This window comes from Argiope bruennichi, chromosome 9 (genome assembly GCF_947563725.1).
Source record: "Argiope bruennichi chromosome 9, qqArgBrue1.1, whole genome shotgun sequence".
Taxonomy (NCBI): Eukaryota; Metazoa; Arthropoda; class Arachnida; order Araneae; family Araneidae; genus Argiope; species Argiope bruennichi.
The window spans coordinates 78,101,822-78,125,758 of record NC_079159.1 but is presented as its reverse complement, the minus strand read 5'-3'; the positions used below and the strand labels follow the sequence as shown (position 1 = coordinate 78,125,758).

At 26.1% G+C, this 23,937-nt stretch overlaps 1 protein-coding gene across 4 annotated transcripts in view; it reads right to left on the bottom strand.

Annotated features, from left to right (window-relative positions):
- Positions 1-4,025: 4,025 nt before the first annotated feature.
- The window catches only part of LOC129984287 (major facilitator superfamily domain-containing protein 10-like), a 45,355-nt gene continuing 25,443 nt past the window's right edge, over positions 4,026-23,937 (bottom strand). For 2 of the 4 annotated variants that reach the window (XM_056094143.1, XM_056094145.1), the window contains exons 2-13: positions 17,695-17,904; positions 16,552-16,642; positions 15,071-15,174; positions 13,665-13,823; positions 13,003-13,194; positions 11,332-11,428; positions 11,079-11,190; positions 9,201-9,256; positions 8,057-8,109; positions 7,166-7,256; positions 5,854-5,991; positions 4,026-4,289 (exon numbers count right to left, since the gene is read on the bottom strand). In XM_056094143.1, coding sequence (XP_055950118.1) covers positions 4,168-4,289; positions 5,854-5,991; positions 7,166-7,256; positions 8,057-8,109; positions 9,201-9,256; positions 11,079-11,190; positions 11,332-11,428; positions 13,003-13,194; positions 13,665-13,823; positions 15,071-15,174; positions 16,552-16,642; positions 17,695-17,883 — 1,404 coding nt within the window. In that variant the 5' untranslated portion in view covers positions 17,884-17,904 and the 3' untranslated portion in view covers positions 4,026-4,167. Of the gene's footprint in view, positions 4,290-5,853; positions 5,992-7,165; positions 7,257-8,056; positions 8,110-9,200; positions 9,257-11,078; positions 11,191-11,331; positions 11,429-13,002; positions 13,195-13,664; positions 13,824-15,070; positions 15,175-16,551; positions 16,643-17,694; positions 17,905-17,996; positions 18,015-19,364; positions 19,518-23,937 lie in introns of those variants that run through there. The other 2 variants (XM_056094144.1, XM_056094146.1) reach the window with 2 other exon arrangements.

Here is a 23,937-nt window from a genome sequence, read left to right as displayed (position 1 = left end):
AAAAAAAGGTTATTTTTAAATAACTACTAGGAAGTTTCCAAATCACAGGAGTATCGTCTGTTTTCATTGCCTATTAATCTCGTCATTTTTAAGTATAGCCAACCACTCAAAAGGCTTTAACATTATTGCTCAAGTATAATTTAACATAATATGACAAAAAATAATATGGGTCGTTTAAATAACATATCTTTTTTGTGATGTGATATTATGCATCAAATTTGACTGACTTAACATTCGTCGTATCCGACGGCTATTTCATTGTCATTATGTCTATCAATGCAAATAAAACATATCAAAACAGGAAGAAAGTAAACTCCATTTTGATTTTGAAACATCTTAGAATTATATATTTTTGCTTTCTAATATTTACATATATCTCTATGTATTATCAGAAAATTTTAATTTTAAAAACTGATTATTTCATTTTTAGTAATTTATTTAAAAAAATTAAGTTAGCAATTGATTTCGCTTAAATAATTTAAATTTATTTTTAGTAATGAAAGCATTTGCGACTTTTTATTACTAGCAGAAATGCATAACTAAACGGCGAGTGATTGTAATTTTTTGGGGATCTAAAATAGATAATTGCTCTTATTGCTAGCTTTATAAGCCATGTCCTGTAGCTTATAAATCATTAATGATTTATAAAATGGCATTATCTTTAAGAATCCCTTTTCTCAGAACAGAATGGCAGCATAAAATATTATCCTTAATTTTCTGTTATCTGGTGCAACTAGTATGACAAGTCTCAAGTTTACTAGTTTTCATGCCTTAAACATCAAATTTCTTGTTTAAGTGGCTTCTGCAGCGACGGATTTATGAATTTTGTGGCTCTAGGTTACGTGCATTATGAAACTTCTCTTTTAATAACTAATCAATTTATTCCATATTTCAACACATTTTTAACTTAACAAGTTCATGATTTAATTAAGTAACTTTTTGAAAATATATCCTTTTATTTATTTCTTTTTTAAAAAGTAAGATAAAGATTTTTTTTAAAAAAAGATAAAGTTTTAAAAAATTCATGAAAAATTATAATTATTACTTAATAATTTCCTTCCTTACAAATATAAGCATTCAATTATCAAGAAAGATTATTAAGAAATAACAAATTTTAAATACATATAAATTGAAAGATCATTTTATTATTTTATCACTGTAAAAAGCATAATATAACCAATAAATGAAAAATTTATAATAAAAAGTAGTTACTTATATACTTTAATAATTCAGTGCGTATACATAATGCATCGTAATATTTTATATTCAAAAAATTTATATTTCAAATAATTTCATTTATCTTATTAGTTTGCCTATTCAGAAATCCAATACTGAGATTCTAACAATAGGACTCAGGAGCTCATCTCTTTAATGTAAATATTAAGTTCCGATCCCAATGCTATTTTAATACTATTTTATTGGCAAAGACTTTTCTTTGAGAAGATGTCGCCCGTTTCTTTGCTTCCAGTATTTCAAAAAAAAGCATTTTAATTTCAGGGTGAGCTTATCCAATGGACTAAAATATTCTTTTAAATAATTTCCAACAACTGAAATTCAAATCGCTTTCATTGTTTCATCAAATAATTAATTGTATGCTCTTCTTCCATTGTCAAAAGCTAAAGAAGACAGATTAATCGGATATTTGCGTTTTTAATAGCACTGTAATGATCGTAGCGGCATCTTTCATTCGTGTCATTCTAAAGCTCTACCTATCTACTTTCCCTAATACAATCTATGTTAATACTTCGCCCGGGGAAATCCCCGTTCTATGTATACGTGCGCTAATCGGTGATGTTCCGTTGGTTGTTACTGAAATAAAGTTTATTTTTCTAATAGCGGTGAAATGCTTTATACAATACTCTACATGAACATCATCACAGCACTATGCTGTCGTAGGAATAGTCTCCATTAGAAATGTCTGTGCACACAACAGACAGAATGTATGCAAATCAATCAAAATACGCGGCTATAATGACTGGCAATTTGAAATAAACATGGTCAGGAAGTTATCTAAACGATATAACTGAAATGAAATATAGCTATTATCTCTGGACAACCAGCTAGTCAGCAACGACGACTAGTTTACATATATAGAAACTGAATGCCCAATTATTTACATAATACAATTCCACACACCTGGATATAATGAAACAAAAATTGGCACAATATTCCTAACCACTTACTTAGAAGGAATAACTGTGCTTTCAAATTTTTACAGTTTCTTAAAGGGAATGAAATAGGGAAAGAATTATTTTATGTTTTTCCGCTATAATCAACTTGGGAATATATCTTTATACAAGAATTACATTTTACTATCTTGAAATACCAAAAATTAGATTTTCAAAAACAAAATTCCTTTTTTGAGGTACTACTCCTTCATTTTGACCAACTTTTCAAAATCATTTTAAAACAAAATTTATAACAAATCCTTTTTTTTTTTTTTTTGCATTGAAGTATTAAACCAATTTAATTACATCTGTAACTCGCGTGCTTATGTCAATGTTAATTTTTTTCGGACAGTTTCACTTTTGCTTTTATTTCTTAACACTTTATAATATGTGAAGGCAGACGCTTTTAAACATTGATTCTTAAAACGTATCATTCTAGAAACTTCACATATTTCCCATAACGAAACATATGCTTCTATTATCTAGAGTGAAGACTCAAAGTTAGCTTGCTATATATGTAGCAAATTCGGGGAGGGGTTGTCAGTTTGGCCATCGTCCTCGCCATCTGATCGCGATTCGAAATTACGAGGTCCGTCCGAAAATAACCCTAGTGTTGTTTTAAAAAAGGACATTAATATAACTAAACCATTCTTAAAAAGGCACCTGCTACATAAATTAAAGGTAGTAATCAGATTTTTTTCCCTTCTATTATTTTACCAGGCAAATATTTTCGGTGGATCATGAGCGTTGGTTTATTCTAATCCATGGCATTGAAATTCACTCAGATAGCCGTGATCAACTTCTTGCTTGGCTGACTCATATTCTTTCAGTATGCAGAATCAACTAGGTTATAAAAACTTGCAGCTAACTAGTGGGAAACTTCATCTTTTTTTTTTTTTTTTTTCAAATGCATTACTTTAATCTTTACTCCTATCAGACGAATGAAATGCATACATTTTCCTTAATGTGGCAGTTGGTTGGTGAGCAGATCTTCATTATCTGTCACAGGAAACAAGCAGATGAAACATTTTGTAAGACTTGGAAATAAAATTAGTCAGTATACCCATGTGGAACTCTGAATATATTGATCCAAACTAATAAACCAAGTCCAATAGTTACGCTTACCTGAAAGGCATAATCATAATGGTGATTGGTACTGTCAATAACCTGAAATTCTAATCCAATTTCATACAATTTTATTTAACAGTCAAACTATTCTTTAAAACATACTGTAAAAGTTGTAGCCTTAACTTAGAAAACCCATCCAGTCTTCAAAATCATGTAGATAATTTCTTAAATCATGAATTAAATATAGAAAAAAAATTGAATTCTCTGTCCTGATGAGATCCCTTTTATAATAACAACTTTACTTATTGAGAATTTCAATTCTTCTAAAATTAAATTCGCAAGTTATCACCTGGATCAATATCATTAATTACATGAGGCAGCATCTAACAACAAAATAACAACAATTTACTGCAATTTTATAACAATCTAAAAATAAACAACAATCATCTTCTCAAACCATGGTATTCTAATTCGAAGAAATATCCACCTAATGCTTTAATAAGATACTTTAGATAAATTATTAAGAATAAAATTAGCTCCTCCAAGCAGTGTCAAATCTTTTAATGATGACCAATAAAATATAGATAACTGCACGTTAAAAAATTTCTTGTTGGAATTCTTAATAAATTTTATATTTTTTATTATTTTTTTAACAAATCTAATTAAAATGACACTGGAACAGCTTCTAACATATGCAATATTAAAATGATATTTAAGTAATAATGTTTTATAAAAGACTTGAGACAAAAAGGCCTGCACAAAATAAATAACCCAGTAAGCAAATGAACATTAACACCTTGTAAATATATTTATTAAACCATTAAATCCATGTAACAATGCATAAATAAGAAGTAGAAAAATGAGATGTGTAAAAAATAAAAGTGGAATATATTTGTGCTCAGAGTATAATTTTGTATAGAAAAATTTCAAACTAATCTCCTTTTTCAAAAACTTTTGGAAGCTCCTTGTTCAGATTCAGTATCAAAACTAATGGTATAATAAGTAACAATCCGCCAATACAATAAGAAACGGTTGGTGTTAAGCTCCAATATGCTGAAAAGATATATAAAATGATGTTTAATACATTTAGCAAAATTATAGTAACATAAATTTCAAATGTAACAATTCTTGAAATTTTTATATCAAAAAACAGTATACCATATTATTTGAAAAACAAATGCACCGATTACAACTGCCTGAAACTTCTTCGCAAACAATGATAGTAAAAAAAAAAAAAAAAAAAAAAAAATTATTAACAGAGGTAAAACAATTTTATGTTTGTAATAATTGTTTTATGTGATACAACTAAGTCACATGTTAAACTCCCTGCAGTAGTTGTGTAACTCTAAATGTTGTATCTTCAATTTGTTTGCTATCGTATTCAAAGAAGTAGTTGAAACAGATGCTACAGTACATCCATATGAAATGAACCAAGAAATAATTTTTAAAAATGTATATAGCCACATGAAAACACATTTCAGTGTCTGGCATGAAAAGGTATGTCAAATACAAACCATATTTCCTACTTTCTTCCATATTCAGACTTTTCCTCCTTCAAACATTCATTATTTAAAAAGGAAGTCACGATCATTTGTAATTGGCGTTGACAATTGTTCTGAATATTAAATTATATCTTGCATTTCAATCTACATAATAAATTGAACATATTTTATGTGTGGAAATTATCAAGTAGCTCAGCATATCATTTTTTTTCCCATAAAAGCTTATAGCATAAAAGTCTACTAATAAAATACCAGATCATTGTTAAATATAAAATAATAAATTTATATTATATTTATAATGCTATTATGAAAATCAAAACACTTTAATGGCACAAATATTTTAGTATCAAAATAGGGCCTTTATAAAAATTTTATTCCTCATTTGTCTATTGAAATTATGAAAAGATTATCAAATGCAACTAAAATATGAAAATAATAATGTAAAAACAACATTTTAGTTGATTAATAAATTCATAATGAAGTAAAATCATAAATAAATTTTTTTAGTATAAGAACAAACACCATGAAACAATACTTTAAAATATAACTGTTCTTTCATATATACAAACAGTAAGGATCGAAAAATTCCCATATCAGTCAATTTTAAGCTTATTTTAATATTTTACAAGCTTACTAGATTTATATTGTTAACTATAAAAAGAATAAAACAGCAAAATTTGAAACAGCTAAATTTGAAAATTAAAGACTTAAACACTAAACAAAATTTTAAAAGAATCTTTTCTTTGAGAATTGCTTTTCAAATAAATTATTTATTCTCTAAAAATAAATAGGATAATAAGTAGGCTGTTTAATACATTTACAATTGTGGTTTCAAAAACAGTGTTTACTTCATTTTCTAAACACGATAGAGCTTTTTATACATTTTATGAGTTAAAAAAAAAAGCTTAAACCTATAATGAATAAGTTACATCCATACCACTGATCTGAAATTATAATTTCAAATATATTGTTTTTTTCAAAAATTGAAAATATTCAGAAACAAATATTCCTGAATTGATAAATAACTTTCATGCGTATCATTAAGTATATACAAGTATTTAATTCAATATGGATGCAAGTGATATAAAAATATTTTTAAACATATATATACTCACCAACAGCAGATACAAGAGGACCTAATGCTCTTGCTAATGATCCTAAAGATCTGAAAATACCCAAAACAGTACCTTTCTGGCTCGTGGAACCAAATTTGGATGCAATAGTTGTGAGGCAAGGCACAACAGTTGCAGAAGCTGAAAATAAACAATAGCTCTTTTTAAAAATTTGTAATAAATATTTATGTAGTAAAAAATTAAAAATGCATTGGTATCCTTTTCCATATTTAACCATTAGAATTTAATAATATCTCATTAAATAAGGTAATGGAAAAAAATTCAAAACTAAATATTATATTATATAAATATATATACACCGTACAATAGAGTACATTTATTTCAAATCCCCTTGAAAAGGAAAGAAAAAGATAAAATGTATAAGATTATACATTTTTTTTTTTTTTTTTTTTTACATCTTAGTATAAGAAAAGTGGTTACCACTCGAAGTTCAAATAAATTGTATTTGATCCCTAATATTTGCTTAATTTAAATAAAATCATTTTCTAAAAAATTACCTACATTAAACAAAGAATAAATTTGTTGATGCAACTGAATGAAAAGAGGCTAACAAAGATTTCATAAATTCTTTTTAGTGAGGAGGGAGGGAATTCATTATTTATTCATTAACAATAGCCATCAATTGACTGTGATAATTTTCAATTAATATCAAAAATTATTCTAGCTAATCATATTACTTTTTTGATAGTTAATTTTTATCATCAGAATTATGTAAATAAAAAGTCCTATTTGGTGTTATATTTCAATTAAAAAAACATTCATCTAAAAAAAATCTTCAAATAAAGGAGATAAAGCCTATCATTGATGAAGTGAAATTAAGATAATATTTATTGTTTCTCATTTTTACCTATCACTTTATTTCAAATATAATGTTGAAAAGTTTCAAAAACAAATTTGGGATATAACAACAAAAGCTTTCAGGAAAACTGAAAAAAGGGAATCAGCTTGATTGGTAATAAATGCAAAATAGTATATATTATGTAAATATTTCATTTAATAAATAAATGCATGGATATAGCATTAAAGCCTATTTTACACATGTTGTTTAGTGATAATTTTAAATATGAACAAGCATGTATACATCTTCACAAATATATTAAACAAAAAGAAAAAATATACAAAAGCTGATATATAAAAATCTATGTAACTCATAAAATAAATAAAACAACAATAAGAATCTAATAAGATTTTAAATTATGATAGTCAAGACAATAAATGTAAATAAATAAAATAAAGCAAAAATTTTCAAGAAAAAAATTTACAAAGAATAATAATCTTTTTTTGTGACAATTACCATAAGCGTATAAAGCAAGTCCTAAATATAAAATTTCAACTCTGTTTGAGATTCCAATAAGTACAAATGCCGGAATGATCAGTAAAGCTCCCTGAAAATTACAAATTATAAAATTAATCCATAAAAATAAGGAAAAGCACATAACAAGAGCAATAAGGATTAATAATAAAATTCAAACAAATTTGATATGATATCCAGAAAGTATACAATGAAATAATTTTACTACAAATCTAGATTTAATAAAAATTACCTACTTAAGAGATTTTTTTTTTTTTAAATTTGCAAATGATTAAAGAGAGGGAAAAAATTTTAACTTTAAACTGGAAAATCTCTTGAAATGAAAATGGAATGAGTTCATTTAAAACTATCCAATAATAACAGTTTCCAATGTGATCAATTATTTATCAAGTGATAAAAAATTTTAAAGATACAAGATAAAATAGTAGTCACAGATTTTAATATCTTAAAATTCATCAGCAGTTGCAAAATAAAAGTATAAAATTAGAGGAATCATCTGTGGAAGAAGCCCCATTTTTCTTTACATTTTTTTACAGTCATTTTTTAAATAAAAATGAATATTATATTTATTTAAAAGTAAAAGATTTAATCTTACTTATAAGCACTCCATCTCTTAAAACAGAATTAGAATAGTAAGTAAAATAAAATTTTAGAGAAATTATTTGTGATAGCTCAAATAGATTTATAAGTTTCCAAAATAAGTAATTTTTAAATACTGATACTAAATACTTTATCTTTGCCAAGAATACAAATTAACTGTTTATACACAGGTCCGAAATAAGCATTCAGCAATTCTATTAGCTTAAAAACAATTTATCATATCCATGCATATTTCCCAGTCCATATTTAAATTCTTTAAAAAAATATACTCACAACTGCAGCAGATTTTATTTCTTTTCCAGGAGGAATTCGTCTCACATATCCACCTAAAAATCAATTTAAGAAAATTTTTAAAAATACTATGTATTTTTAAAATTTTGCAATCCTTATCAGTAATTGTTTCAGTTTGATCTAAATGTTATTTGTGTTTTTTAAATTAATTCTCACTGTTAACTTTCTTAAAGAAAAAATTGATGAAAGACATTAACGAAATATAATTTTAGTTATATAAACTTATTATTGAAAACCATACTATAGAATCATGCATCAAATATATGAATTGACATTATCTATGAACATGTATACTCTATATGAGGATTAACAAAATGTTTGACATAACATAGAACAGCATATTGAATATTCATTCACAGAATAATATAATATATTTATTCCCAAAATAATACAATGTGGTCGGGATAGCCTTGGTTGGTAGGGTATTGGATTCATGTCCCTCGGGTTGTGAGCTCGAACCCCGTCGGCCGAGGACTCTCCGTGCATGTGGTGGCTAGCGCAAGTATAAATCTGTCGTGGTCACAAAGTCCTTCATGTTGAGAGTAATACCAATGGGGGTACTGAATCAAGAGTGATCCTTCGCTGATTCAGGTCTAAATTACAATCTGTGGATGAGTAAATAAATTGCATGAATGAAGTCTGCCCTGTATAAAGGGTTATGACATGTGTATAGCTAAATCGTACTCTTGGTCCTAGATGGTGCTATGGAAAAAACAAGAGATGCACCCTTGGCTTAATCACTGACTTCTAAAGTCAGTGGGCTTGTCTATGACAAGTGTCGTTAGAAACAACAACATATATTCATACACAGAATAATATACATAGAGAGAGAGAATAATGTAAGTAGCATAGTTTTCACTAATAAGTTTATATTCTGATGACATATGTTCCTAATCCATGTTTCAACAATTTAAATCATACACCAAATAATACTGATATTAAAGATTCAGAAAATGTTACTTAAAGATCAGCAATATGAATTTAACAAAAAAAAATTGTAGGATTACAAAAGAAAGTGATTTGACTTATTTCATATTAATTTCTCTCCAATATAGCAAGCTATATGATAAAATTTGTTTATATCATTCATAAATAAAATATATATATCAAAATTTTTATAACTTACCCTGAACAAAAATCATTATCAAGCCACTAAATAAATACATCTTTCCTTGTTGCATGCTAAAAAAAGGGAAAAAATTAATACATAAAATAACATGAAATGCAAAATGCAACAGAATGGTTATAGAATTTCCTATTAGGAACACTAAAAATTTCTAACATATTAATTTCATTAGTCCTAAAAGTACATTATATTTAATTCAGTTTTTGAAAAATAAAACAACTTTAAAATTATTTTAAAAAGTAGATGATGTTTATCACAAACATCTGATTATAAATGTTCAATTCGATAAAAATTAAAAATAACGGTCTTTTTTAACTAATAATAACAGCTGCTTAGTAATAAGAATTTCTAATAAGAAAAATTAGATTAAATCCTTTTAATAACAAATACATAAATAATTCAATATTTTTTCAATAAGAGATTAAAATTTTTGATAATGAACAAAAAATTTTAAACATATTAGGAAGTTATTCCTTCTGAATTTTTAGTTTAATTATATTAATTTCCCATTCTAAAGCAAAATTAGAATTATTTTAGACTATTCCTACTGTAAAGCTATATTTTGTTCATAGTTTATTCACAATTAATTTAGTTTAGTTATATTAATCTGTTTGAAAACAACACTAGAGCTATTTATGAATGGACCCCATAATTTTGGACCTAGTCATATGATAATAACATCTGAACAGACACTACTCTCCTCTACACTTATCCATCAAGCCAATGTGAAGATAATTGACCAATGATGAGACTTAAAGTGCACCAGAATCGATTATGTGACCAGATCTTTCATGGAATCAGGTTTTTAAATCAGAAGTCCTCCACTGTCAAAACCAAGATTTGTTATTCCTAGGTCACTGTAGCCCCCATTTATTAATTCAAGGTTTTCTATTTAACTATCAATACCTTTGTAAGAATTCATTTTAAAATTAACAAGCTATTTTAGAATTATTTAAAATTTATACTTAAATTTAAAGAATTATAAAATTTAAAATTGTAAAATTCAATTTTTTAAAAATTGAAAAATATAGGGTAAAAAAGTAAAGCCAGCCAATTCAAAACCATCAAAAATACAATTTTATGCACAGCAAATAAGCAATGAACAAAAAATTACAGCTATTTAAAATTTGTAAAGAATGCTAATTAGAGCAGATTTATATCTAATGAATGCAAGAACGCAACATGCTAAATGAACAAGAAAATGAGATTTCAGATTCCTTCTCTGATATGTGTACTCCTTTTCCACTCACCCACTTAGCCAAACTCCACAAAATTATTAATACATATTTTGCTTGCATAGAAGTCACAGGAAGTTAAGTGTAAAAGTTAACAATATAAACAATATGTCATCATATAAAGATTGCTGGGGTTTTGTTTTTATTACTCTCAAAGAAATTATGTATTATTCATCTCAATCCAAGTGTCAATCTCTACCAATTATAATTAAATAATAAAAACTTAAGTAATGTATCATGATTACTCTAACATAACTATTATGGTAAATAAAACTTTTATTTCTAACACATACACTTAAGCATTCACTGATGCATTAAAACTATCACTAGAAACACAACATTGGATTTGACCAATTACACTGTGTTTAGTGCTTAGAGAGAATTATTTTCTTACATTAAAAACATTTTAAAAAAACACATAGAAATTACTAATAATTTATAAATATGTGATAGCCTTTAGCTCATCATGGCTTTTATGTTATATTATAATACAATATTTCATTTAATATATTTTTAAAGTACAGTTTTCACAAGCAATCACATGTCTCTACTGAAAATTTTAGGCTTAAAAACGAAATGAAAAACTAAGGAACTGGTTTAAAACAGAAGAATACTAAAGTAAACAAAAGTTTTATATTCTTACCTTGTAAAATTGAAACGCATGTGGGTTAGAAATGATAAAGAATATTCTAACCCAGAATAAATAAATAGAAATAAGAAATATGTTAGTCCAATTTTTTTCAAAGCCTGTTTCTCTGAAAAAAAAAATTAAAGAATAACTGTACAGAAATGACATCATTATTGCAAGTAAGATCATACATAATATGAAGTATTGTAAACTTTTGAAAATATTTTAATAATTTTGTTTAAAAAGTAGTAAACAAAAATATAAATACCTTTAGGCTTAATATTTATAACAGGATTAAAAGAAAATAATGAAAGAGGGCTTATAAACTGATATGCTTCAGATAGACCCTGTCCTATAGATGAAGCCTGGAAAACATGCAGTGAGACAATTAAAAAATTGTAATAAAAAAGATTCTTAACATATACTTTAAAAAAAATAGATACTATATATTTATTCAAAAATTGTAAATACCAAATATACGAGACATTTTTAACTAAATGCATAGTATATACATAACAGCATTCTGAATTCCAGCAGAATTGGTAGGTCAATTCAAAAACCAATAGAGAAGCAAAAGATTTTTCAAAGGCTCTATTGTCTTATCAATCAAAAGGAATATTCTCTCTTCAACTCTCTGAAGTAAATGCACTGGCAAAACAATTCTATAAAAATCATAGATCATTACTTCAGTTTTTGACTGACAATAAAATCTTAAAAATACATTTATTTCTCCCTGTTATGTTGTATGAACCATTGATTAAGAAAATATTTTAAAAAAAAGCATTTTAATACTGCAAGTGCTAAGCTGGAAATGCTTCTTTTGCTTGAATAACTAAGCAAAATTTTTAAAAATCAAAAGAAACATAGAAGGAAAGAGGAAAAGGATATGTTTATGATTTTTCTCATAGTTAGGGGTAGGCTGGTCATACTAAAGCTCCTAGAAGAGCATTTCTTCCTAGTTTAATAGAGCAACTGATAAATGTTTTAATATGCAGTCAGTCAAAATCATGAATTATTAAAAAGATTCAATAAATATTACAAAATAACCTAATAAATAATGTTTTGTAGGGTGTGTCGCAACTACTCAAGTTTGTTGCAACTCTTTACTTCAATGCATGAGTCACCACTAACTTCTAATACCCTAAACAAACATCAGTTGTAATTGTGAAAATTATCTAAACAAAAACTTTAATATCTGTTAATGATAAAGTGAGATGTGTGTTTGGAAGTTTGTAATACTCCACAGAGAAGACTGTTATACTTGAAAGCTACAAAATTTGATACCTAGATAATTTGGAGGGAAATAATGTATATTTCTAAAGACTTTTTTTAAAATATTAATTAGAATAGAAAAATATCAAAGTTTCCTGTAATAACTTAGAAAAAGATTATTACATAAAAATTATTTTGTATCTTGAAAAGTTAGTGATTAATAATAGTAAATCCTCAAGAAAGTATGAACTTCAAATTCCTATTCTAAATTTTAATGCAAAAACTTTTAAAATGCTAGCACAGATTTGTGTTCAAATAGATATCTAAATATTTTAGGAAAAAAATTGCTAAGTTCTTTTTTAATTAAAATGAAAACATTTCACAAAGAATTGAGAAATTTTCTTACGATTTCCATGCAATAAATATATCAATCATTCTGAGTTTCGATTAATTTCAATGATTTTTTACAAGTGAGTTATTTCTCTTTTTCTTTCTAATTTCCTGAAGTAGAAATTATTTTTTCCAAGAATCAAATAAACAATCTCTTCAGTCTCTTATTTAAATTTCTATTTTAAAATGTAATCAGTAAATTCTGTTCCAATAATATATTCAAGAGATCAAGTATATTTTTTTAACAATTGTAATTAAATTATTACATGACATCTTATATATGAATATATATTGGACTATATAGTGGACAGTAAAGATGAAACAATTTCCAACTTACTCGTTTCTCCTTAGGAAGAGATTCTTTAAAAAAGAAGACTATTAAAAATATATCAATGATAGTCATCGTCAGAGCAAATATTGCTGGAAGAACATAAAAATTCTGTGAGAACTTTTCACCTCTTGAAGCAAAGATGGCACCAATGACAGGTCCAACAATGAAACCAATTGCAAAAGCTATTCCAATAAGTGCCTAAAAATAAAGAGAAAAAACATTATCACAAAGCAAATCATTCAAAATATGTCGTATAAAATTAATAGCAAGCATTTAAATGATAGTACCTATTTTTTTAAACATCAAACCAATATCAATAAATATTGGGTAAAAAATATTTTAGATAACTTCTCACTTCAGGAGTAAAAAATTTATTTTATTTAGATGCATACAATTAACTAAAGCAGTGAAGAAAACTTCAAAATATTTAAAATGCAATTTAATAATTGATATGATGTACGAAAAAATTTACTATATTGTAAATCAGAGAAACATTTTCTACAAGCATAATAAAATTGAACAAAAAAATGCATATTAATGCAAAATTTGAAAAATCATAAAAATTTACTTTCCTTGTTTGAAATATAAATTTAAAATAATATTTTTTTATATATTCCCTTAGTTAAAGAAATAACAATAACCATTTTTTTTTTAAATTGGAAACTTACCATGCCTTTACTTCTCTTTTTTTCTGAGCACAAGTCAGTCACAATGGCAGTAGACAATGAGATGTTTGCTCTACTTAAACCACCAATTATTCTTGCAATAACAAATAAATAGAAGTAATCAGAAATGCACCAAACTGCATGTGAAATAGCAATTCCAATCTGTTAAATAAAAATTGCTTTGAATGTCTGTACAATCTATAAAATTTGATAAAAATAACAAATACATTTTTAAAAAATAAATTGCAATAAATTGAATTAGAAAAATAAAATAAAAGTCAGAGAAAACAAATCTATACTTAAACTTTACAATTTTGAAGAAATCGATAAGATTATTTTCTTTAAATCTTATAAAATGAAATTTTAAAGTAAAATTCCATAGAATATTTTTAACCACTTAACTCCCATTTTTCACTTTCATCTAATTAAATAATACTTCCTGAGTTAGAATGTGTAATCATTTTGATTAAGTAAAATTCCATGTACTATTTGATGTCTAAGGATTCCATGAACAGTAAAATCTGTTTATAATGATATTATAAAGAACTGGAAAAAATACTGATATAAAGCAGAATATCATTTACAGTTTCAGCACTTGTTGCAACCTATGTATATATTTATTAAATAATTTCATTGCGCTTTTACTTTTTAGCAGCATTAACTTACTTTAATCCTTAATCAATTTCTATGATTATTCCTAGTTTTCTTCCAATGTCATAGTTTTATATTATACCAAGATTCAAATTTTTAACACATCAAAAATAAACTTCAAAGAACAGGTGATCAGTTCAAAATTCTAATTTTGAATGAACACAAAATCAACTTCAGCAATTCTTGCAATTCCAGAGTCCCCATTCTCAATGTCTCTGACTACAACAGGCTACAAATTCTATTCTGATCTCTTGAATTGATTCCTCCATTACTTCACATTATATAGTGATATTATTTTTGAAAAAAAAAAGTAAAAGGTATCATACAGAACCAGCTTTCTAAAGTTATTGTTTTAAATAAGCGTACCTGAAAAGTGACTCTCGCCATACACAGATTCAGAATACATCAAATAAAGAGAAATCTTCCGAAATCAAAGTAAATATTGTTATATATAAATTATATAATAGAAAATATCATCACACACAAGTTTCACAGTTATTTACAATTAAATTATAGCATTTACTGAAGACCAAATTTTAGCTAATTAATTTAAAAATTCAATAATCCATAAACAAGTAAATCAATAAAATCATCAATTTGAATTGAATCTCAACATTCTAAAGATAATATATATATTATCATTTCTCATATTCTGAGGTAATTTTCCATTAGAAGCACAAAGGATTTTTTTTTATACACAATATACACATTAGTCATACATCATATAAAATTTCATTAATCAAAATAGCTTGAATTACCATAGATATGATCATAATTATTTTGCGTCCATATACATCTGATAAAGATCCAAAAATAGGAGCAACAAGAAATTGTAGAGCAGAAAAAACTGAGCCAATAAATCCTAAAATAATAAAATAGAACTTATTTCAAATGAAAAGTTGATGCAAAATATTATACATTCAAACATAAAAATTGGCAACAAAAAAAAGTATGCAATTTTATTTGAATCTCAATTTTTTCACAATCAAAAAATTTCATTTTGTTCTTTATGTTTTCAAATATACAAAACTTAATAAATAATTCCATCTTTATAGGATGATAATTCTTAATCATATAAAGTAAATACAACTTGTAAAACAGAAAAATTTGTATCAGAACATCTTTTAATAAGCGTACTATGCAGCTTGCAATAAAGGGCTAATAATAAATAAATGAGAAAGACACAAAAATATTCAATAAAATGAAAATATTTAAAAACAATTATTTATTTAAAATAATTACAAAAGCAATAATTAGCTTTAGTATAAAAGCAAATATTAATACAAAAGCTGTTTTAGAGTAGGGAATAAAATGTTAAAAGCAAAGATGCAATTGATAAGTGAAACGAGTCAACATACAGGTAAGTCTCAATTATCTAATGTGCAGCGATAATAATTCTAAAATGGAAGGATATATAATATGGAAATGGGAAGAGGGTTCAAAAGGATGCAATTACTTACAAGTGTATCAAAGAGAAAATGTGATGCGATGGAAGTACAGAGATGGTCTTAAAAAATGAATTACTTCTGTATTAAAGAAAGTTATTCTTATAAAATCAATAAGGGGAGAGGGAATAGACAAATGTAAAATAAATGAAATGTGTTCAGAATTTTGTCTCCAAATGCCATGAGTTTTACTGAAACAAAAATAAGGCATAGAGTATGAATGAAATCTTACAAATTATTCCTTCCACTGAAACATTCATTTCGATTCGTTCTTGAAATTTCTTCCAGTTTTTCTTAATAATTCACTGTCTTCATCTAAAAAAATAGTCAAATAACTTCAAAAATATTTTAAATTCTCATTTCTATAAGAAAATTCTCATTTACTGCTTTCACAAAATTTATAATAACTAAAAATAGTTTAGTTAGGTATCACAAAAACCTTCAAAATTCACGTACTAGATAATTGAGACTTGAGACCTCTGTAATGTAATGAATGCATATAAATATTGCAACAATTTTCATTAATCAGCAAAATAAAAAATAACATAAACATTATTTTCTAATTTCTAAATTAATAAGCATAAGAATTTAATTATTCAAGAAGTAAAATATTAAATATATAAACAATAATGCTACATAAATTAATGAATATTTAAGTAATAGTTGCATAATAATTAATGGATGTATATTTTCTATTATTAAATTGATGTCCTCAAACCTTTAAATAAAAAAATAGAATTAAGATGAATATTAAAAGAGTTGTGTTAATTATAATTTAAAATAAATGCACTTACCACTAAATAGAACTTTATTAAATTCACCAGGTGCTCCAAATAAAGTTTGAAAAAAATGAATTTTGCTTTCCATCCAATGATATAGATGGTCCTATAAAATATAAATAGTATGTAATCAAGTTATGTAAAATTATTCTGTTTTAACTGATTCAAACAGAATAAGTTACTCAAATGTTATATACTAAGCAGCATTTAATTCGGATTTACAAACAATGTTATCTTCAAACAATAAAAAAAATATTGGAGCAGGCTTTCTCATTAAGACACACTATTCATTAAAAAAATACAAAATAAACTGACAACACATAAAATAAAATAGTTGCTTATAGCATATACAATTTAAAATATCAACTGCCCATATCAAAAGAGTAACAATACCTTACTCAATTAATACAGCCTTTGAGTTTCAAACTAATGTAGCTTCATTTTTAAAAGAAAGAAAAAATTATTTAAATTGAAAATAGTTATGCCCTATAGCTGAAAGCTCCTACAAATAACTAGCCCTAGTCTTTTTGAATTGAGGTATCAATTTAACTGCATGATAAAAAAATTAAGATGTAACAAAATATATATAATTTTTTTAAAATTATGATGAGACTTTTAAATATCCGGTGCACATAAAAAAATTCAAAAATATTCCAGATTTCTTTTAGTACTTTCTTAATATACCAACTGATCTAAAAAATATTGAAATTATTGTAATTTTTAAAGTGTCATCTAAAAAGATTACAATACTTCTCTATGTGATATAGAACTAATTTTACAATGACTCACTCACAAGACAGTAAATTGGTTTATTTCTTTAACATATATTTAGGTGTTTTTCAAACTAGAAAAATTCATATCAAATATTTTTTCAGTAAGTACAGCATATAATGGTTTGTTTCAAAAGAACATTGTTCTAAAATTTTACCACTTAATACTATAAGAGAAGGATAATTTTGTAATCAAAAGCAACAAAAGAATACTATAATTAATGTAATTATGTGGGGGAGAAACATTTAAATTCCTTCAGTCAAACAAATTCATCAAATTAAATTTTAAAATATCCCATTTAAATTATAGTAACAATCAATTTAAAGAAAGTATAAGAATATTCAGTTAAATTTTTCAATTTCTGCTATCCTTGAAATGTATAATTACCTTTTCATTTGCATCATAATACTCAAAAATGGAAGGCATAAGAGGTAGAATTACTGTAAATCCCAACAAATCAACAATTAGTACTAAAAATATTATGTACATTGATGAAGATAATTTATCTTCATTTTCTTTCTTGGAAGCAGACATTTGTTGCTTCTGTACATCACCAGATTCATGCATACGAGACATAGTTTGTTCTTTCTTTGTTCCCTATTCAGATAAAGGCAATTATTAGAAAAAAAATGAATTTTTAAATCAATATACAATTTATTAATTCAATACAGTCAACTTTTTTTAATTACTTTAGAAAATAATAAACACACAAGAATGCATTAATACAAAATTTAACTCTTAAGAAATTACAAATTAATTTTTAAAAAAAGCAAAGATTTGTAAATATGACATTATAGTACAAATTCTGCAGCAATTTTTAAAATATGCTTATTCATCCCAATAAAATAATAGTAAAATAGGCTAAAATATTTTTTGCATTATCATGCTATTTAATTTGCAAAATAAACACATCTTTTTTTCATTAGTGAAAAACAATCGAGTAAAATAATATTTCCTAAATGTAAACATGTTATCCTAGAAAAACTATGAAAATATTAAAAAACTGTTTGGTTTAATTTTTCATTTTAGGTTTATAATTTCTAACATTTATTTCTAGCATTCTAATTTCTAACATTTATTTCTAGAAAAATGTAACTATACATTTTTTTTTTTTTTTTAGAATATGATCTGATATGTATAGAAATTTCTTTACAAAATATAAAATATTTTTAAAATTTCAAATCAAAATGGAATTACAAAAAGTTTTATTTTATAGATTTCTTAAATATAAATTTGATGGTTGATGAAACTGCATATTTATTTTTAAAAAAGTTTAAATCTATTTAAAATTTCTGTACAGCATTTGCAACATTTATAAAAAAAAAATATTTCTTACAACACATAGACACAGAAGTTGAAGAATATTAAACTGCAATTTTTCCTCTTTTTATTGTAATATAATAACCATAAGTAATATTATGACGTATAATAATTGCATACTTACACATGCAAGAGAAGTTAATGAAGTAATTTATTGTATATAATTTAGTAATTAAGAAAAATTGTTAAGGAATATTCTTAAAATTAAATGATCATAAATTATCACTCAATAAATATAATAAGGCAAACAACTAATCCCTAAATAAAGTAAATGATTTCAAATTGATAACTTAAATTTCTAAATAATAATAAATTTACTTACTGAAATGCAAGAACAAAATTAATCAATTAAGAAATATACCACAAATTAAAGAACTGCAAGTGCAAATGTACGGTTTGCACAATTTATTACAAAATGTGTCCTGAAATATTTCTTAACCAAAGACAAATATTACTAAAAAATAATCATATTTATGTAAAATATATAAATTTATATTTTTATTGTCAATATCTTGATCCAAAATTATAATGAACATATGTTGTTCGGAGATAAAAATGTCGTCTTCGAAAAAAACAAAAAAAAAATCGGGAATGCATACGATTTTTATAGTGCCCGCATTTATTACGTGTAGTTGTAGATTGCAATATAAAAGAGGCCAAATAAAATATATCTTATATTTACTCTGTAAATACCTGAATGAACGAAACAATTTTACACGTCACAGTTAATCACTTACTTAATATCTAAAAACAATTTTTGTGAATTTCTTTCATCAGAAATTTTTTTATCGATCTTTAAGCCTGTAAACTATCATATTCGCCGGTCTATTAGACACGGGTTCGCAGAAGAACGGAACATTGAACTACATCCTGAAAACAAAACTAGTTGACAACTGATTCAAATACCTGTTGCCATACTTCGTTTAAAATAAAACTTTTTTTACTATCAACAGTTAAACTTTGATTAAAGCAGTTCATTTTGCAAAGACAGTTTGAATAAATTATGATCTAAAAGCGTATCTTAAAAAAGTCAATAATATTATGACAATTTAAATCTTAAATTGTCAATATTTTTTCATAAAAAAAGTTGATTTCAGAGCTTTACTGGGCAAAGTCAAACCATTGATTCAGTAATGAAAACTACAATGCTGTAAAAATATCAGTATTACTACAAATAGAGTAAATTTTATTTCATGTCAAATAGAGCAATGTATATATCGCCTTACTCAAATTTTAAAATGTAATTAAACAATAACATGTTATCTGAAATCACAAAAATGATCACCATATTGTCCCAGCAACGCTCATAAATAACATCACTTATGTTGATCGAGAAATTAAATTGCCTCCATTGCATTTGCTCTTTATAGTTAGATTTTCATTTTCTATTTTTACTCGCGGTATATGAAGTATACTGTGGTGAATAGCATATCTGCTAAATTGGTGATCTCGGACGATGAACCTTCAACCTTTGTACAGCTGTCGTGGCGCCATCTACCTGCAACCAAAGTCGCCAGACTCACTTGGCGCAACAGCATCAGCAACCACTCACCCACACACGCTCGCCATAACGCTTGGCGCTTCTCAACTGGGTGCAGGTCCATTAGACAACAGTTAAATACATCACCACTCAATAGACATATCGTTCGTCTCACCTCCGACTCACTAGAAGGAGAGTCTGTGGTGAATAGCATATAAACCAGTTAACAACTACGCTACACGAGCATATGCTTTTGTATAATGGTTATGTTACTGAACTGCGAACCACAAGGTCCAAAGTTCTATTCTCGCACATCGCATACCGCCAAAATACAAAGATAAAGTAATGTGATCACCAAAAAGTTTGAATTCGAGATTTTGGCAAATATGCCTGAACATGTTTGAACCTTATTAGCGAAAAAGGCCCACCAGTGTTGCAATATCTTCATGATATTGTTCGGAAATTAGGAGGTCGAACATTATTGTGAAGATGCCTACAGTATGTTGCGCTAAAACAGATTTCTATCAATCTACAAGACGATAACTTAAAAATGCTTTGAACAAGAGGGACGAAATTTGGCATACGGTCAATCAAGTTTTGAACGAAATCATTCAGAGAGTGTCTTCTTGTAAAATTTTCCAAACATAACACAATAACTACAAAACGAAGAAAGTTAAATGGATAGAATTCGGTTCGCACATTTAAAATCTAAATTGTAGTCACCTACCAAATATGGAACCAAATCCATCAAGATGTTCACTATTTGTCGGTCTATATTTTCACACGAATATAAATGCGATGGTTCAAAATGCAATGAATTAAATGTGTGAAATTCGGTATATGATTTTGTAAGCACAATGGCAAATCTATTTTGGAATTTATTTCAATCGGTCAAAAAATTACATAAATACACATTCGGTGATCTGGTTATTGCATGGTAATAGACTTTTTCGTGATTAATGTTCGCCAATAGTAGGCAGTTCATAATATAAATTGCATTTATTAAAACACAGTAAAATTTCCAAGGAGACCACTCAAACTGATTAACTTATGTAAATTGAGTATGATTACTTTAAACATTCTAAAACCTTATCGAATTTAAGTTAAGGTTAATATAGAGACTCTTCTGGTGCACACTGAATATTCATATTATTTTACCTCCAATCTTTAATACTTCATTGAATTTTTTGTAGTAAATGGAAATAATTAATTCATATTTTTGTATAATATTCCGATCCCTGATGAAACAATCTCAAAAATTTCTAACTACGCCATTGATTCCTACTACTTTCTTTTGAAAAAAATTTCGTTCTTCTTGCGAATTAAATATCGGTACAGTATACTCATGTCAACTTTAAACAACGAATTGCTTAATGTGATATGGACCAATGCTTTCTAGATCCAAATTAAATTGTTCATTTATCGTAGGTGTTTTGTACATATGGTTTCTCAGATGCAGCTGCAGATATGTTTAATTCAGATCTTTAAAAAAATATCTCTTTTCTTCACGTACGCCACAAAATAAGATAGAACGCCTTTGGTTATAAGACAATGTGACATGTTTGTCAAATGACTAAATCGCATAACTATTTTACATGAGAAATATGGGAGTTCCCTTATACCTTCTCACTTTTATATTGCTCGCTGAAATTATGATGGTATTTCTTTTGGCTAAAATGCGTAGTAAGCTATATATATATAACACACTATTTCCATGAGTCAAATAAAAGAATTCAAACTTGTCTGAGAAAGAATTTTTCCACAGGCTAAAAAATGTTGTTATTTTCTTCTTCGAATACGTCATCAAATCCTTTTCTGTATCTATAATATATTTAAATTAAGCGAAAGGAAATATTTTACTGATTTTCTACATGAAAACTAATTATTTTTTAAGATAATAAAATTATTACATTCATAAAAAATCATTTATGTACTAAAAATCTAAAAATAAAACATAATTTAAAAATTAAATCAGCGTGATGAAATTTATAGGAAATGCATAATATCTCTAATTTGTCTTCAAAATAACTAATGATAATTAATTTTACATTTAGTTAAAGAAAATCATATATTATTTAGTTTCTTTTTTATTTAGATGCTGATCTTTTCTTTTATTGTTAAAACTTTACAAAGGTACTTGTAAAAAAATGTTCTCAGTTTTTTTTTACTGGTCATCAAAAATTGTCAATATTTGAGTCTATTTCTGTATAAGAGATTTAATTTCTCTGAGATCTAATTTTAGAAAAAATATGGTTATATTCCATTCTAGATTGTAGTATATAAATAGAAATACAGAATCCCGTGTCATGCTAAATGAACAAATGCATGCTCTTACTATTTTATATCAGAAACAATATAAAATGAATGTTAAAACAAAAAGGTTTATAAAAGAAACTTGTTTAATACATACTAATAAATAAAAAATATTCGATGTTTTCGCCAAAAATCGATTTTTCTGCGTAATCCCCTACCTAGAATATTTGTTAAGGATTGCAACAATGAGCAGGAATTCAGATGTGTTTCGAATCCGAGGGGAATAAGCGCGCGTACATAGTAAAAATTACTATATAAAAAGTTACTATAGTTCTAACACGAACATTATAGAATTCAGAAAAGATACAATGATGTTTCTGAGGAAGGCCGGTGGAAATATTTTGTAAATATATGTATAAATTTACTATATATGAAAAATATTCTTATGAAAAATGGACTGCTTAAATGTTATGAAAAATATTCTTATATATGAAGATATAAAAAATATTCTTATAAAAAATGGACTGCTTAAACGTTAGATTCAACTTATATTGATTTTTCAGTATATATTTAGGCTTAAAAGACCAATGTGTTTTATTAAAAAACCAATTAGATACTGAATATGAATTTCCGTATCTTCATTTTTAGACATGCGTTCTTATGTTTAAGTACTTTGTTACGTATGTGGTGGTAACATTATAAGCCAGTTAACAAGGTCCGGAGAAGAGTGTACACTTTTGTATAGTGGCTTTGTTACTCGGCTATGAACCCTAACGTTGCGAGTTCGAACCTCAACCTGCACACGTACTTAACATTACTTTGTTTGTACGAAGTTACTACAAGCTAAAATAACTCCCCAAAAGTGAATTTTATTCCCTCGCATGCATTGGTTTTTCTTAACCCCTTCGCATACAATGACGAGCCTGACTGGCGTATGGAATTATTTAATTTTTAATTTTAAATTTGCAATTAAATAAAAGTATTAAGTAATTTAAAATGCAAAAATCACTTGAAAAAGCATCATTACTACAAATGCCTTCATATTATTCTTAGGGATTAAAATATTTATAATTGTCCCAAATAAGATCTGCCATCTAATTAGGAAGTTAAGTAAATTCATATGTCAAGGGGTTATTTATGAATATTCTATGAAAAACTATTTTAACCATCTTTTTATCAAGACATCTTTATTCAAAGTCTATTACAAATTTAGAAGCATCTGAAATTATATAATTTTTGCAGTGAGCAGTAATTGAGAAAAAAAAAATACAACACGATACGTTCCCCGATTACACAGCGTGCTGAATGCAGAGTCTGAAGAATTTAGGTAGTAATTTATTTAACAAATTTAGTGCATACTTATTTAAACTCTTTTAGTGTAGCTAAAAAGCTACCATACCACATTTTTTTTTTTTTTTTTTTTTTTTCAGTTGCAGTCGGTAATATTTCTTTAGTGTAATAATTGTAGCCTGATAAATTAGTTTGCAAAAGAAAACAGATATTTTACTATTAAATAAATCTAATTTTCAATTATACCATTTACTTACTTCATTGTTTTATAATGAATTCCCAGAATT